Source organism: Phymastichus coffea, unplaced genomic scaffold, assembly GCF_024137745.1.
Source record: "Phymastichus coffea isolate CEN01 unplaced genomic scaffold, Cenicafe_Pcof_1.1 PCOF00024, whole genome shotgun sequence".
Classification (NCBI taxonomy): domain Eukaryota; kingdom Metazoa; phylum Arthropoda; class Insecta; order Hymenoptera; family Eulophidae; genus Phymastichus; species Phymastichus coffea.
In genome coordinates, this window is record NW_026706835.1 from 292,244 (window position 1) to 308,312 (window position 16,069).

The window sequence follows — 16,069 nt, forward strand, 5'->3', positions numbered from 1 at the left end:
ATATCTATGTCTAAGCAGAATAACGTGGAAAATTAAAGAAGATAATAAAAAATAAATATCAGAAATTATTTTCAGAGATGGAAAATCTAAAATAGCGGCTCGAATCGACTCAAAAATTCCATTAAAACAGAAAAATAGTAAAATTCAGACGATCAATGGACAATATTATGCATCATTATTAGGTTAGCTGAAAGAAAAAATCAGAGAAAAACGTCCTCACTCGAACAAAAAAAGATGCCTCTTTCTTCAAGACAATTCTCGAGTTCAGTTGTGCAGTTTCGATGGCAAAATTTAACGATTTAAAGTTCGAATTAATTGACCATCCACCATATTCGCCTGATTTGGATCCCAGTGACTTTTTCTTATTTCCTGACCTCAAAAAATAGCTTACCGGACAAAGATTCACTTCGAATCAGGAAGTCATCGCGAAACACATGCCTATTTTGACGGTTTTCAGGAATCATATTTTTCTGATGGCTTAAAAAAACTGGAAGGCCGTTCAATAAAATGTATATCGACCTTCAAGGAGATTATGTTGAAAAACAAAAAAAAATTACATACGCATAACTTTTTTTCCTTCTTTTTGTAAAGGCTTATTGACGCTCCCCCCCCCCCCCCTCGAATATATATATTTTTATTCAATGTTGCAGCAGCAGATAAGATATCTGAATGATCGCACTCGACACTTTTTTTAATATTCTAATAAACTCAAACTTTGATAAATTTAAACTCCAATAAACTCAGATTTTAATAAACTCAACAAACTCAAACTCATAAATTTAAACTTCAATAAACTCAGACTCTCTCATAAACTCAATTAACTCTGAAAAATTTAATTATAGTATTGTAGGAAAAATTGCAGCCTTCTTAGTTGGGCGCTCACTCCTAACTGCCGGATCTCACTCTCACAATTCGTCTGTGAATTTTCGTTTCCCTCTCTCATTCCTTACACTCTGTCTCTCTCTGATTTACGCGTTTATAATCGCTTCATGTTTCCTAACCTAATACGCTAAAAGCAGCATGCTGTCGCGAAATCATAATTAGATATATTATAACAAAAAAAAATAAAATTTTCCGTCACGTAACAATTATCATCTCTCCAACATTTTGAACAAATTGCTTTAAATTTCTCAAAAGACATATCCGAGTTAACATGATCTTTGTAACGAGTGTGTTTAATATTCACATAAATGTGTTTAATATTCACGTCATCTAGTCGAAACGAAACTATTAAATTTGCATTATCTCGAATGAGATGCTTTGTAATGCGAGTGTACGATTGACAGAGATAGAAACTATCTACATTTTTATGTCTTCCCATACAGAAGAATGCTCTTACGTTATCTTGCTTCTCAGTGGCTATATCATTAAAAATCATGACAGAATTTGGTCGTGTTTTATCTGGCGGAACAACTGTATCATGCTCGTTGAAAGCATGATACTCTATATCATTAATAGACTCTAATAAATCTTTCAAAAATTTACACTTGGGCTGATTAAGGGATTTTGAATAGACATATACGTTTTCAAATCTAAGACCATTAGGATATGTGATTAATGTTAATAAACAATTAGTTTTTCCACAGTTACTAGGTCCGCAGAAAACGGCACGTATACTGTTAGGCAATAGTTCACCATGTCTTTTTTCTTATATTTGGTCTCTACCACTCCATCGAAATTACCGACTTGAAGCTTAAGAGGCTGTTCTTTGAAATCCATGTTGTTTACTCATCACCGATAACTAAATGAATGAGTTTGTCGGGTATAAAAAGACTGCTTATATACCTTTTATTTCATTAACATGTTGTCTTTCGAAGAAGTATGATTACGTACTGTAAAAGAAAGACTGGTGGTGGTCTAGTGAACAAGATTATAAATAACTTGCCTATTGAAGCTCACTTACCTAGATATCAGTATTGTGGTCCTGGTACAAAATTTAACAAACGATTGGCGCGTGGAGATCCTGGTAAAATTCCACTAGATGCTGCTTGTAAAGAACACGATATTACTTATTCTCAAAAGCAAGAGGATATTGTGACAAGAAATAAAGCTGACGAAATGCTGGCTGAAAAAGCTACGGAAAGAGTGCTAGCTAAAGATAGCAGTTTTGGTGAAAAAGCAGTTGCCTTCACCATAGCTAATATTATGAAAGTTAAAGGTAAGCTCGGTATGGGTGTTGATAAGAAGAAAGGTAGAAAGAAACGAAGTAGACGATTCAAAAAACGTTAAGCACGAAAGAAATGTAGAAAAATCAAAAAGCCGTTAGTTACATTGAATAAAATTATTAAGGCGGCATCGAAAAGTAATGTGTCTAATAATTGATCTCTTGTAATTATTCGTTTGGCTATAAAAAGAGTCAAAGAAGCTGTGAAAAAGGTGGGCTGTAGAAGTAAAATAAATATACAACGTATTTTACCTATTCTCGATAAAGTTGGTGGAGCGCTTTCTTTTTTTAATTTCATTATTTGCTGCTTTAAACTGCTTCAATAGTGAAAGCTATGAACAGCGCTAAAGCTGCTTAAAATGAGCTGAAAGAGGCTCAGAGGCATAACAAAACTATGGAAGCTATTGCTTTAAGTAAAGGTCTTTATCTGAAGCCTCATAGTAAAGGTTATGGTCTTCACCTTAGATCGTATATGAGCGGACAAGGTTTGAGAAAAAAAAACTTTGAAATAGTTTTGCCTAAACGTGCTCTGACTGATTTAGATATAAAAAAATATGCTAAAATACTAAAAATTGCAAATTTTCGAAGTATTTTTATTCGTAACGATTTATCATCTGACGAACCTCACTATCCAAAATCAGAATGTTATCAATTTAGACGACAAAAATGGACCAGGTACGCACTAGGTAGCATATACTAGGTGTATTCAAAAAGTAAGATGAATTTTTAATTTTATGAAAAAATAATTATTTATTCGTCAATATTTATGTTGTCCCCTTCAAAGTAATCCCCTTCAGATATAATACACTTGTACCAACGTTTTTTCTAATCCTTGAAGCACTTCTGGTAAGCACTTTCTGGTATAGCCTTGAGTTCTAACAGCGATTTTTTCTTTACCTCCTCAATCGTTCCAAACCTCCCTCCTTTCATGGGTTTCTTGAGTTTTAGGAACAGAAAAAAGTCGCAGGGGCCACCATATCCGGTGAATAAGATAGATGCCTGAGACATGATTGTGGTTTTGTTTTTGGCTAAAAAGTTCGACACATGCAACGATGACTGAGCAGGTGCATGATCGTGATACAAAATCTATGAATTGTCTTCCCCCAATTCCGGAAGTTTTTTTCGTATTGTTTCTCGCAACCGACGCATCACTTCAAGGTAATATTTTATATTTACCGTGTAACCTTGTGGTAAGAATTCTTGATGTACTACGCCACTATAATCAAAGAAAGCAGTGACCAAAACCTTGACATTTGATCGAACTTGACGTGCTTTTTTCGGTCTTGGCTCTTCTAGACTCTTTCATTGAGACGATTGGGCTTTAGTTTCGACGTCATAACCGTAAACCCATGATTCGTCATCAGTTATGACTCTTTTGAGCATATCAGAATCGTCATTGACGTCGTTTAACTGCTCTTGAGCGATGCTCCTTCGACGGTCCTTTTGTTCAAAATTAAGCAGTTTCGGAACAAATTTTGCTGCTATACGTTTCATGCCAAAACTTCGGAAAAAATTGCATGGCACGAGCCAACGGAGATGCCGACGTGTTCAGCCACTTCTCTAATAGCGATTCGACGATTTTTTAACACATTTGTTTCACTTCTTCAATACTTTCATCAGTTATTAAAGTGCTAGGGCGTTCAGAGCGAGGTTCGTCGTCGGTGTCTTCTCGGCCATCTTGAAAGAGCTTATGCCACTTGTAACCATTTTTTTTACTTAAAGTAGACTCAACGTATGCCACTGTCAACATTTCAAGTGTTTTGGAGCACTTCATACACAAACTTTTATGCAAACTCTTTGATCCATTGTTTTCGACAGCAGAAAATTGCCGCGCACAAAAAATACGTCTAACGTTTCTGTCTCGCAAATAAAAAGTAAACATACAAACTTGCTGAAACTGTGAGCATATGTGAGGGACATGTATACCAACATAATAAAAAAATATTCATGATCAAGTCTACGTAGCCTGTCCAATTTAAAAATTCACCTTACTTTTTGAACACACTTCGTAAAAAGCAAGGTAATGAAGTTATATACTTTGATAGTTTCGACAATCTTCAACCACCTATAGATTTATTACTCTATCTAAAAGTCAGAAAAGTCAAATATTACTATGTGAGATATCAAGATTTCAATACCTACAACTATGGTATGGACATCTTTCTCTAAAATTTCTTTCGAATAAACTATAAATAGATATAATGAATGGGAAAACAGTTATTTCATAAAAAACTCTGATGGAGAACATACTAATATAGAGTTTGTCAGGAAATTCATCAGTTCTTAAAGCAAATTATTTTCCACCAATAGAGCTGTCACCTAATAAAAAATATGTACTAGGCTTAGTGGAACTATTCACATTTAATTCAAAACCAAATATTGACGTAGGCAATCATAAATTTTACGTTGGTGAACACGAAATCGTTTTACCGACAGGTAACTATGAGATAGAAGATATTGAGAGTTTTCTACAAGGAACGCTAACGTTCAATCAAATATAAATTAATTTAAAACCAAATAATAATACTCTACGTAGTGTTATTCAGTGTAGTCATAAAATAAATTTCAAACTAGAAGATTCTATTGGTTCAATTTTAGGCTTTACTAGATGAGAACTATCTGCAAATGAAACTCATAGCTCTGATTTACCTGTAACTATACTCAGAGTGAAAGCTTTACGTCTAGAGTGTAATATTACTACAGTTTCTTATATAAACGAACGTAAAGTGAGGAGAGAAGGAAGGCCGGTGGAAGAGTGTGGACGTGTCTTGGCTGTGAGTGCGAGTTTTGGTGAGAAAGTTAAAGAGGAAAAGTGTTTGAGGAGAGAAATAGAGGTGAAAAGAGCGTGGAGGCGGAGGAGGAGTGAAGAAGAGAGAGAGAGGCTTGGAGAAGAGCAGGAAAAAGCAGAGAGAGAGGAATAAAGAAAAAAGAAAAGTTAAGAGAGAAAATCAGGAAGCGGGAAAGGTAGGTAGAGAGGAGGGGCGGTAAGAAGTAAAGGCGGAGACAGAAAAGGTAAGACAGGGAATAAAGGTGGGATCACAAGTAGATATAGAGAGTCGAATTAAAGCGTACGGGATATGATGGAAAGATTTGTGACAACAGAAAAATTAAGAGATAAAGGTGGAAGGATGGATAAGAAAGGCCCAGAGGAGGAAAAGAAGAAAAGAGTAAAGATGGTGAGGGGGAGAGAGAGAGGAGAGGGGCTAAGGGAGAATAATTGAGGAGAAATGAGAGAGGCAAAGAGATGCAAGAGTGAAAGCGAGGGGAGCGAGATGGAAGGGGAGGGGGGAGAAGGATTGGACAACACGATAAGAGAAGTGGGAAAAAGTAGTGGTGCAGAAGATATAATGGAAAAGATACGGGCAGATATAAGAGATTTAAGAGAGGCATGGGAGGATGAAAGGAAAGAATGGACAGAAATGTTTAAAGAAATAATGGGAAAAATGGAAAGAATGGAGGCAGAGGAGAAAAGAAGAGAAGAAAGATGGGAGAAAGAAATAGGAAAAGTTAGGAGAGAACAAGAGAGAGAGGGAAGAAAGAAAGGAAGAGACGAAAGAAGAAAGGGAAAAAGCAGAAAGTAGAGAAAAGAAACTGCAGGAAAAATAGGGAGAGAGGATGAATCAGTTAGAAGAGGAGTGCGTGAAATTAAAAGAAAGTATAGAAGGAGGAAACAAGAAGCAAAGAGGAACAAAAGTAGGCAAGATGGAAGAAATAGAGTATATGAGAGAAAAATTGGATAGAGAAAATAGGGTAAACAATATAATAGTGACAGACTTAGAGGGTGAGTTCAGATGGGAAAAGAAGGGAGAGGCAGAGGACTGGTTAAGGGAGAAACTAGAAATGAAAGGACAGATAATGAATCTGATAAGAATATGAGGGACAGCGGGGAGGGATGATCGGAGAGAAAGAGGAAAAAATATGTGGCAAATTAGATGCGCTTCATGGGAACAAAAAGAAGGAATTATGAAGAAGAAAAAGAAGCTGGGACAGAAAAAGATATACATAGATCAAAACTGGACGTGGAAGCAGAGGAAGATAAGAGAGGAAGTAAGAAGGAAAGCGAGAGAAATAAAAAGTAAAGGTAAAGAGGTAAAGATGTGGCATAACGAGGTGAAGGCAGAGGAAGAAGAATGGTGGTGGAGCGAGAAAGAGGGAAAAATGGTAGGAAAAAGGGCGGAAGGGTTTCGAAAACAATACGGAAAAAAGAGAGAGAGAAGTGGAAGGGGAGAAAGAGGGAAAAGAGGCAGTAAAGATACTATTCTAGAACGTGGCGGGGATTAGGAGCATTGAGGAAGACGACTGGGAATATGTTAGGGAATTTGATATAATAGGGCTAACCGAAACCTGGGTGAAGAGGTAAGGGGCAAAAACTGGGGTGGAGAAGCAACTTAAAAGGTATAACATAGAGTGGAGAGACTCAAGAAGGGAAGGAAGAAGGGGAAGAGAAATAGGAGGAGGAATAATGGCGGTAAAAGAGAGGAAAGGGATGAGTAAGGTTGAATGGAAGAGAGAAAGGACAAGTGAGATAATAGTAGGAGAAATAAAGATCGGAGGGAGGAAATACATGATAGCATCGGTGTACGAGGTGTGTTTAAAAAATAACGAGAATTTTCGTTTTATGAAAAAAATATTTATTTATTCATCTACATTAATGTTGTCGCCTTCAAAATAGTCCCCTTCGGATACAATACACTTATGCCAACGCTTTTTCCAATCCTCGAAACACTTTTGAAACTCGATCTTTGTAATAGCTTTTAGCTCTTTCAGCGATTCGCTTTTAATGTCATCTATGCTTGTAAAACGACGGCCTTTTAATGTTCTCTTTATTTTTGGAAATAGAAAAAAGTCACATGGAGCCATATCTGGCGAATATGGAGGCTGAGGCATTGTTACAGTTTCGTTTTTGGCCAAAAATTCACGAACAAGCAATGAAGTGTGAGCAGGCGCATTATCGTGGTGCAAAAGCCATGAATTGTTTTGCCACAAATCCGGGCGTTTTTTTCGGATTGCTTCACGCAAACGACGTTGAACTTGTAGGTAGTACTGCTTATTGATTGTTTGACCTTGTGGCAAGAATTCATAATGCACTATGCCATTAAAATCGAAGAACACAGTGAGCATAACCTTCACATTCGACCGTACTTGTCGAGCCTTTTTCGGTCTTAGCGATCCAGAATGCCTCCACTGGGACGATTGAGCCTTAGTTTCGACATCATATCCGTAAACCCATGTTTCGTCACCTGTTATAACACGTTTTAGTAGTTCTGCATCGTTATTGACTTCATTTAGCGACTCCTGAGCAACTTCCATTCGCCGCTGTTTTTGTTCGAAATTCAACAATTTTGGAACGAATTTTGCTGCCACACGTTTCATACCCAAAACATTCGAAAAAATTTGATGGCATGAGCCAACTGATATGCCAACATCATCAGCGACTTCTCTGATTGTGATTCGGCGATCGTTCATAACCATTTCTTTCACTTTTTTCACGTTTTCATCGGTTGTTGATGTGCTTGGGCGTCCGGGTCGTTCGTCATCTTCATCGTCTTCGCGGCCATCTTGGAAACGCTTATACCACTCGTAAACACGTGTTTCTTTCAAAGCAGACCCACCATAGGCTTTTTGTTACATTTCACACACTTTGTTACACTTTATTTCATTTTTTACGCAAAATTTAACACAAATTCTTTGATTCATTTCTTTTAAAAAACGAAAATCGCCGAGCTCGAAAAACACGTCTAACGTTAGCGGCTGCCACTTAAAAAGTAAGCAATGAATATTGCTGAAAATTTTATCGTACTTCAGGGGCATGTGTACCAACATAATAAAAAAAAATTTTATACAAGCGGACTCTCCAAACCCGCGAAATTAAAAAATTCTCGTTACTTTTTGAACACACCTCGTATACGCAACACGAGAAGAAGGAAAACTATGAATACCTAAGCAAAGAGATACAGGAGAACAGAGGAAAAACAAAAACAATAATTATAGAAGGAGACTTCAACGCAAGAATAGGAAATGAAGGGAGAGAATGGGAGACAGAAGAAAACCTAGAAGAAATAAAGGCCAAGGATAAAGTGTTAAACGCAGAGGGAGAAGAAATGATAAAATGGCTAGGAGAAAGGGGCTTAGTGATAACGAATGGGAGAAAAGAAGGAGATGAAGAGGGAGAAATAACGTATATAGGAGCGGAAGGAATGTCAACGATAGATTATGTAGTAGGTAACGAGGAAGGTGATGAGGCAATAAAAAGGGTTTAAATAAAAGAGAGGGTAAAGTCGGACCACTTACCAATAGAGGTGGAATTGGAAGACAAAATAGCGGAAAAAAGAAAAGAAGAGGAAGAAAGAATAATAGACGACTGGAGCGAAGAAGGTATAAGGGAGTATCAGAGATGGATAGACGCAATAGAAGGAACAGAAAAATGGAAAGAGATAAAAAATAGAGTGAAGAACGTAGTTATAAAAAAGAAGATAAGAGAAAAGAAAGGATCGAAAAAAAGCTAGTGGAGAGAAGAATGTAAGATAAAAAGGGCTACGGTGATGGCAGAGTTAAATAAGGTAAGAAAAGGGGAAGAAGACAGAGGCAAATACCTAGAAGCAAAGAGAGAATACAGAGAGGAAATAAGAAAAGTAAAAGAAGATGAGGGGAAAAGAGTGGCAGAAGAAATAAGAAAAGATAAGACGAGAAGAAAATTCTGGGATAAAGTGAATGGCAATAGGAAAAAAAGCATTGGATTAGATGATAATTTTTTAGTGGCATTCTAGAGCGAATAATCAGTAGCCTCAGTTGCAGTTAAGTTTTTTAAAGAAGTTTTTTAAGTTCTTTAATAGACTTATTATGTTTTATTTATCTGTTGATAATCAAGTCTGTTGCCAAATTTTTCTCAACTTTCTTTTTTCTCTTATTTTATCTATTACTACTTTAGAATTGATTTGTTTTTTATTTTGTTTTATCGAGTACGTAGGGGTTGCATTTTTAATATTTGAATAGATGTTGTTGTAATGTATGATTCTTTAATTAATTCTAAATAGTTGAATAGCGTTGCGCTCTCTTGTTTATCATGAATGTAGCGTTAGTCAGTCGAATACCAACTCTCCTTCTGTTATGTGATTCTTCTTACATTATACAATAAATCATAATTAAATTACAAGCTTGAGTATTGATTTATTGAATATACAACAATTGGCGACGAGGATGAACTTATGAATTGATGGGAAATGTAGAAGATGCTGGAGGTACTGATGTGTGTCGTGGCAACGACACAGCTCAGGTGCGGCTGAGGCTTAGCGCAGTCTCAGGATTCGTTGTCGCCAGAACTGCGATTTCTCGCCTAAACTGGCGTGGATCACTCGTCAAGAAATTGTCTAAATCGAGGGGGAAAGTGCCACAGAGTCTATACTTCCGCTCTCAGATTCCGATCGAAAGTCGTAATCTTTGAGCTAGAAGCACCACGGGTCCTATCAATAGTAGTACCCGGATTTTCTAATAATATTATTACCTGGAGCCTATCAAAAGTAGTCTCCAGCTAATAAAAAAAAGGGGGAAACACGAGCTATTACTTCGCTAGAGAAAAGAGAGAGGAAAGTATAGAAATAAAGGATTTTTCTTATTCGCTTACTGTCTTTTTTTTATTAAGAAGTTTTGTTGAGTTTGGTGTTGGATGTCTTCTCCTTGTTCAATTCCAGATTTATTCTGTTATTTGGCTGCTTGGCTCTCTGCTCCTTCACTGATAGCACAATGTTGAATTTTCTTCTCTTGATTTTTTTTCCACGACTGTCGCTCGAAGCTCGTACATCTCTTTTTATACACTGGGGGTGGCTGGGTGGTAAGTCCCTCTCTTAGCGTCTTAGCTTTGGGAGGAGTGGAGTAAGCGATGATGCTTTCATTGGCCCATTTGTCTCTTCTCATTTTCTTCACTGATTTTTCGGGCCCTAATTGGAGCGGGGGCGTGGAGAAAATCGGAGGAGCGAACGCAGAGGTACAGGCCTTGGCTCGTGAGATGGCTCCTCGAGTACCATTCTCAACTAAGATTTATCCAATAAGCGGATTTACAATAACTTAAAAATTATTCTTTTTTGTGAACTCGATAACTTACAAGCTACTTAGTGCTAGGAACAATATTGTATTAAATTTTTCACTAATCATACAATTCTATTTCAGTTTTAATCGGAGTATTAATACAAAACTTATGTAACTTAACAAGGCGATTATCTCCTAATTTCTTACAATAAAAATCCGTTTAACAATATAGTGCGCGTATATAATAATTTTTTTCTTGGATTTTTCTCTGTTTTTCTTATTTTCTAACTAATCCTAGCTTTGAAATGAGAACTCGATGAGAGGTTTGAGAAGTCATAATTATCCGGGATGTATTGCGATAATGAAACAATTGTATTTAGATAATTTTAATTTTATTTCATTTCAATGGTAAATTTTTGAGCATTCTAAAAGGAGGAAAAATCCGTTGGAAAAGTGGCTTACAGGATGTTAGTCGCAGTTTTATGACTCTCTCCTCTCATCGACATGTTGACACGTGTTAAACACATACAAGGGGCTACACGCTCCTTGCATGCGTTTGAGAACGCTGGCTCGGATGCAGTCGCGGTTTTATTGTTTTTCGGGGAAAAATTCTAATAACTTGTTTCGGTCCCCCTCGCTTTTGAGCGACTGTTCTCGTTTCTCCGCTTGTCTTAAATGCTATACAGAAATATTAAAATTTTAAGAAAAAAATGGTCCGCCGTCACAGATGATTCAGACGGAGAAAATAGTACTTTCATTGATGATTTCGTGAACAAAGAAGAGGTCGAAGGAGCAATGGCTGGTAAGGGCTATATCGGTTCGATTGTGGAGTATGATTTGTCGGAAGATTGGGAGTTATGGCAAGAGAGATTGGAACAGTTTTTCACGGCTAATGATGTTGAAGAGGAAAAGAAGGTGCCGTTATTGATTACGTTTTTAGGTAACAAAGGTTATGCTTTATTAAGAGAGTTATGTACGCCTGGTAAACCTGCAAATCCCTGATAAAATGCAGTGCTTACTGACATTTTGAAAGAACATCTCAAAGCGGAGCCTAGTGAGGTAAGCGAACGTTATACATTCAAAAAATGTCGACAATAAGAGGGCGAAGACATTAAATCATTTGTTGCTAATTTGAAAAAGCTTTCTATGAATTGTAATTTTGGTATGGAATTGAAGACTCATTTGCGAGACCAGTTCGTTTTTGGCGTTTCTTGCAAATCGACTAAAAAGCATCTACTCAAAGAGAAGTCCTTGACGTTTGATTCAGCAGTTTTGTTCGCTCAATCTACAAAAACGGTGACACGTGATGCTGAAGGGATGGGAGAATCAACGGAGATGGCATATTCAACGGCGGTTAACTATGTATCAGATAAGAAGAACAAGAATTTGAATCAAAATGATAAGACGAGTGATCAACAGGGTAATAGTAACATTAATTGCTATTGTTGCGGGAAACCTAACCATAAGAAACCTAATTGTAGGTATCGCAATTATCAATGCAATGTATGTCACGAAGTAGGTCATTTAACTATTGTGTGTAAAGTGGCGAAGTCTCAGTCAAGTTCTTATAGTAGGGATGCGAATAATTTCAAAACAAACAGTCAAAATAATAGTAATAGCGAGCGAGTAAATTTTCAAGGTTATAATTTTAATAATAATAATAATCGCAGTGGGATTAGAACAACTAATTTCAATAGAGATAATTCTAAACAAAACTGTATTGATGAAGTAGATAATTTTGAACAAGAATTTAATAATCTTTATCACTTATCTGAAGATGAAAATAAGACAAAAATTAAACCTCTAAAGATCAAGGTAACTGTTGAAAATGTTAAAATCATGTTTGAAATTGATACCGGGTCACCTATTACGGCAATGTCGAGTACTTATTTTTTTGGTAGACAGGAATTGAAGTGTTTAAGAATGTATGAATCGAATCGAATTTTCAAAAGTTACTCTGGCGATACTATTGTTCCGATTGGTTTAGTTAAAGTTGACGTGTTATTTGCGAATCTAAATTGTAAATTATTATTGTACGTTTTACTTGGTAATAGGAAACCGATTTTAGGTAGAGATTGGTTAGATGCGTTAGGTATTATTAAAAATTTCGAATGCAAATTGAATGAAATTAAAGTAACCAATGAATGTGGGAGTAGATATTTAGCAATTGTTAAAGAGTTTAAAAATGTTTTCACTGATAAATTAGGCACATATAATAGAAGAACGTTCAAATTAGAATTGAAACCAAACGTTACACCGAAGTTTTGTAAACCGAGACCAGTAGCGTATGCGTTGCGAGAGAAAGTTGAAGCGGAAATAGATAGGTTAATTAAGTTGGATGTTGCGGAAAAAGTTGAGTCGAGTGAATGGGCGACACCAATGGTACCGATTATGAAATCTAATGGTCAAGTAAGAATTTGTGGGAACTATAAAATTACTTTAAATAAACATTTAATTGTAAATAGACATCCTATTCCAAGAACACAAGATTTATTAGCAATGCTTAAAGGAGGTACGATTTTTACAAGACTTGATTTAATGAATGCTTATCAACAATTTTTACTCGATGATGAATCTCAAAAATTGACAACTATTACTACGCATAAAGGGCTGATTAGATAAAAAAGACTCGTTTTTGGTGTGGCTACGGCACCTTGAATTTTTCAAGGAGAAATTGAAGAATTATTATTGAAGGATATTCCTGGAGTGTTGAAATTTTTTGATGATATTTTGATTACTGGAAAAGATGTTCATGAACATCACACGCGATTAAAAGAAGTTTTATTACATTTTAATAATGTTGGTTTGACTGTCAGGAAAAAAAATGTGATTTTGCAAAATCAGAAATTGATTTTTTAGGCTATACGATTGATGCGGAAGGCATTCACGTTTCAGAAAAGAAAATTGTAGCAATCAAAAAAGTAGAGATACCAAAGAACGTCAAAGAATTACAAGTTTTCTTAGGTATGATGAATTATCATTCAAAATTTATAAGAAATTATGAATTCATTGTTAACCTACTATATAGGTTACTGCGATAAGATTTTCGTTGGAAATGAACTCAGGATTGTCATGAAGCCTTTGAGAAAGCTAAGGCGAGTTTGAGTTCCGATCAAGTTTTAATACATTATGACACAAGGTTACCTATCAAAATCACCGTTGATGCAGGCCCTGAGGGTATTGAAGCGGAAGCGTCGTATATTTTTCCTGATGGTAACTGTAGACCATTTGCATTTGCATCAAGATCACATACACCAGCAGAACGTAATTATTCGCAGCTTGATAAAGAAGGTCTTGCGTTGGTTTTTGAGTAAAAACTTTTCATCAGTATTTGTATGGGAGGCATTTTATTTTAGAGACAGATTATAAGCCACTTATTTATATTTTTGGAGATAAAAAAGGTTTACCAGTAATGGCTTCAAATAAAGTACAACGATGGAGTGTTATTTTAGCTGCATATGATTATGAACTAAGGTATATTAAGGGAATTGATAATAAGAGTGCTGATTATCAAGATTTCCTATTAAAAATAATATTAGTACCAATAATTATGAATATAGTTATTTAAATTATTTTAGTGCAGGGGTTAGATCATTTTCATTAGAAACAATTAGAAGTGAGACTGATAAAGACTTAGTTTTGAATTCAGTTAAGAAATATTTATTGAATGGTTGGCCTAAAAGTGTACATGATAGATTATTATACCTTATAAAAGCAAAGAAAGGGAGTTGACATTGGAAAATGGTTGTGTTATGTGGGGTTATCGTGTGTGTGTTCCTTTGAGTATCAGAGAAGAAATGTTAAATGAGCTTCATAGTTCGCACATGGGTGTTGTACGCATGAAGATGTTGGCTCGCAAATACGTTTGGTGGCCGTCGATGGACCGTCAGATTGAAAATAAATGTAAACAATGTGAGTTGTGTCTTAAAAGTGCTGATAATCCACCGAAAGCGTCATTGCATGTGTGGAGTTAGCCAAAAAGTCCGAATCAACGTTTACATGCAGATTTTTGTGGACCAATTGATGGGAAAATGCATAATGTAATTTTACATAGTCATTTAAAGTGGTTTGATATAAGAGAATTGAATAATATTATAGCGGAAACTACTATTGATGTTTTCAGAGATTATTTTGTAACTTGGGGAATTCCAAAAAAGCTAGTTACAGACCATGGTCCTACGTTTATATCGAAGTTATTTGAAGATTTTATGTTAGCCAATGGAGTTACACACATAAAATGTGTACCTTACCATCCTGCCAGTAACGGAGCTGCTGAAAATGCAGTGAAAACTTGCAAAGCTAAAATTAAAATTCTGAATAGACAATGTTCAACAAGAAAGGAAGCTCTTGCAAAATATTTATTTCATTACCGCTCGTCTCCTCATTGCACAACAGGTGTAAGTCCAGCTGAATTACAAATGGGAAGAAAATTTCGTACAAGATGGGATTTATTGAAAGAAAATGTTGGCAATCGTGTTGCACTTAAACAAGCAGATCGCCAAAAATTTTTTAGAGGTAATAGAAAGGTGAGTTTTGACGAAGGAAAAGTAGTAATGGCTAGAGATTATGCAAATGGTAATTGGCGAAAAGCTGAAGTTAGTAAACAGATAAGTCCTATTACATACAATGTCACAACAAATGATCAGCAAGAATGGAAGCGTCATGTAAATCAATTGCGATCGTGTAATTTGTCAATGCGTGATACGATACTTTACGAACACCGGAAAAATGCATGAGTCCTACCGTTCTTATCTCTCAGAATGATGTGATTGATAAAGATAAAGTAAATGTGTTTGAGAATGATTTTAAAAAATACGTTCAATCAAATGTTATTAAAAATACAGATAGTCCAAAAGTAGATTCTATTGTTCAAAATGAAAATGTTTATGATTCTAAGGTTAATTCTGATGTTCTAATTAGTTTACGTCGCTCTTCAAGACTTATTAAACCTAGAACAATTTTTGATTTATAATGAAGTTTGAAGTGATATTTTTTTCTAAAGGTGGAGGAATGTAATGTATGATTCTTTAATTAATTCTAAATAGTTGAATAGCGTTGCGCTCTCTTGTTTATCATGAATGTAGCGTTAGTCAGTCGAATACCAACTCTCCTTCTGTTATGTGATTCTTCTTACATTATACAATAAATCATAATTAAATTACAAGCTTGAGTATTGATTTATTGAATATACAACAGTTGTTATTTAAATTTTCAATCGCAGTATCTATATCTTGTTCTGTTTTTAGTGGTATGTTACATATAATTTTATCATTTATTATTGCTCGGCAAAGATACCAATTTGTTTTTTTATTATATAAAAGGTTTTGTTTTTGGTCTATTTTTATTGTTGAGTTGAGGTTTATAATAATTAGGGAACGATCAGAGGTTAGGTCAAGACACGATTCAGCTGTTAGGTGCTTAGGACATAGTTCTTTTATAATAGCGAAATCTATTAAATCGGGTAGTTTATTTATATCTGAAGGCCAGTAGGTAGGTTCGCCTGTTGATATTGGCGTTAAATTTTCCTTTTTTATTACTGCATATAAAGTTGCTCCTTGTTGATTTGGAGTTATTGATCTTGATCCCCACCATGGATGCTTTGCATTATAGTTTCCTCCTGCGAGAAAACGGCTTCCCAGGCTATCAAAATATTTTTTGTATTGTTTCTTTTTTATTGTATGTTTTGGATGTATGTATTGTATGGTTTTTATTGTATGTTTAGTATAATGCCGACAGAATAAATTGACCGTTGGGATCTGTGATCGCTACATTTGTTGCTTGTAGGTAGTCGTATTTATGTGGTTCTATTTCGTGGTGTTTAATAGTGCTTTTTATTAATATTGCCGTTCCTCCATGGGCCTTACCGTCAGGATGGTTTGTATT

At 35.6% G+C, this 16,069-nt stretch overlaps 1 protein-coding gene across 1 annotated transcript; it reads left to right on the forward strand.

Moving 5' to 3' along the window:
• The first annotated feature begins 2,058 nt into the window (after nucleotides 1-2,058).
• LOC131675511 (uncharacterized protein K02A2.6-like) lies at nucleotides 2,059-15,209 on the forward strand. Its single transcript, XM_058954520.1, has 12 exons — nucleotides 2,059-2,158; nucleotides 10,914-11,168; nucleotides 11,286-12,698; nucleotides 12,855-12,989; nucleotides 13,046-13,150; nucleotides 13,215-13,281; nucleotides 13,326-13,450; nucleotides 13,543-13,660; nucleotides 13,902-14,098; nucleotides 14,192-14,850; nucleotides 14,946-15,083; nucleotides 15,189-15,209. The coding sequence occupies exons 1-12, from the start codon at nucleotides 2,059-2,061 to the stop codon at nucleotides 15,207-15,209; spliced, it is 3,333 nt and encodes a 1,110-aa protein (XP_058810503.1).
• The last annotated feature ends 860 nt before the right edge of the window (nucleotides 15,210-16,069 follow it).

What these genes read in the sequence shown, in the direction of transcription:
- LOC131675511 (XM_058954520.1), top strand. Translation starts at nt 2,059, where the DNA reads ATGCTGGCTGAAAAAGCTACGGAAAGAGTGCTAGCTAAAGATAGCAGT. An exon ending in AAGCCTTTGAGAAAGCTAAG is followed by an intron (nt 13,282 to 13,325) that starts GCGAGTTTGAGT and finishes TTATGACACAAG; the next exon opens with GTTACCTATCAAAATCACCG. An exon ending in AAAATGTTTATGATTCTAAG is followed by an intron (nt 15,084 to 15,188) that starts GTTAATTCTGAT and finishes TTTTTTCTAAAG; the next exon opens with GTGGAGGAATGTAATGTATG.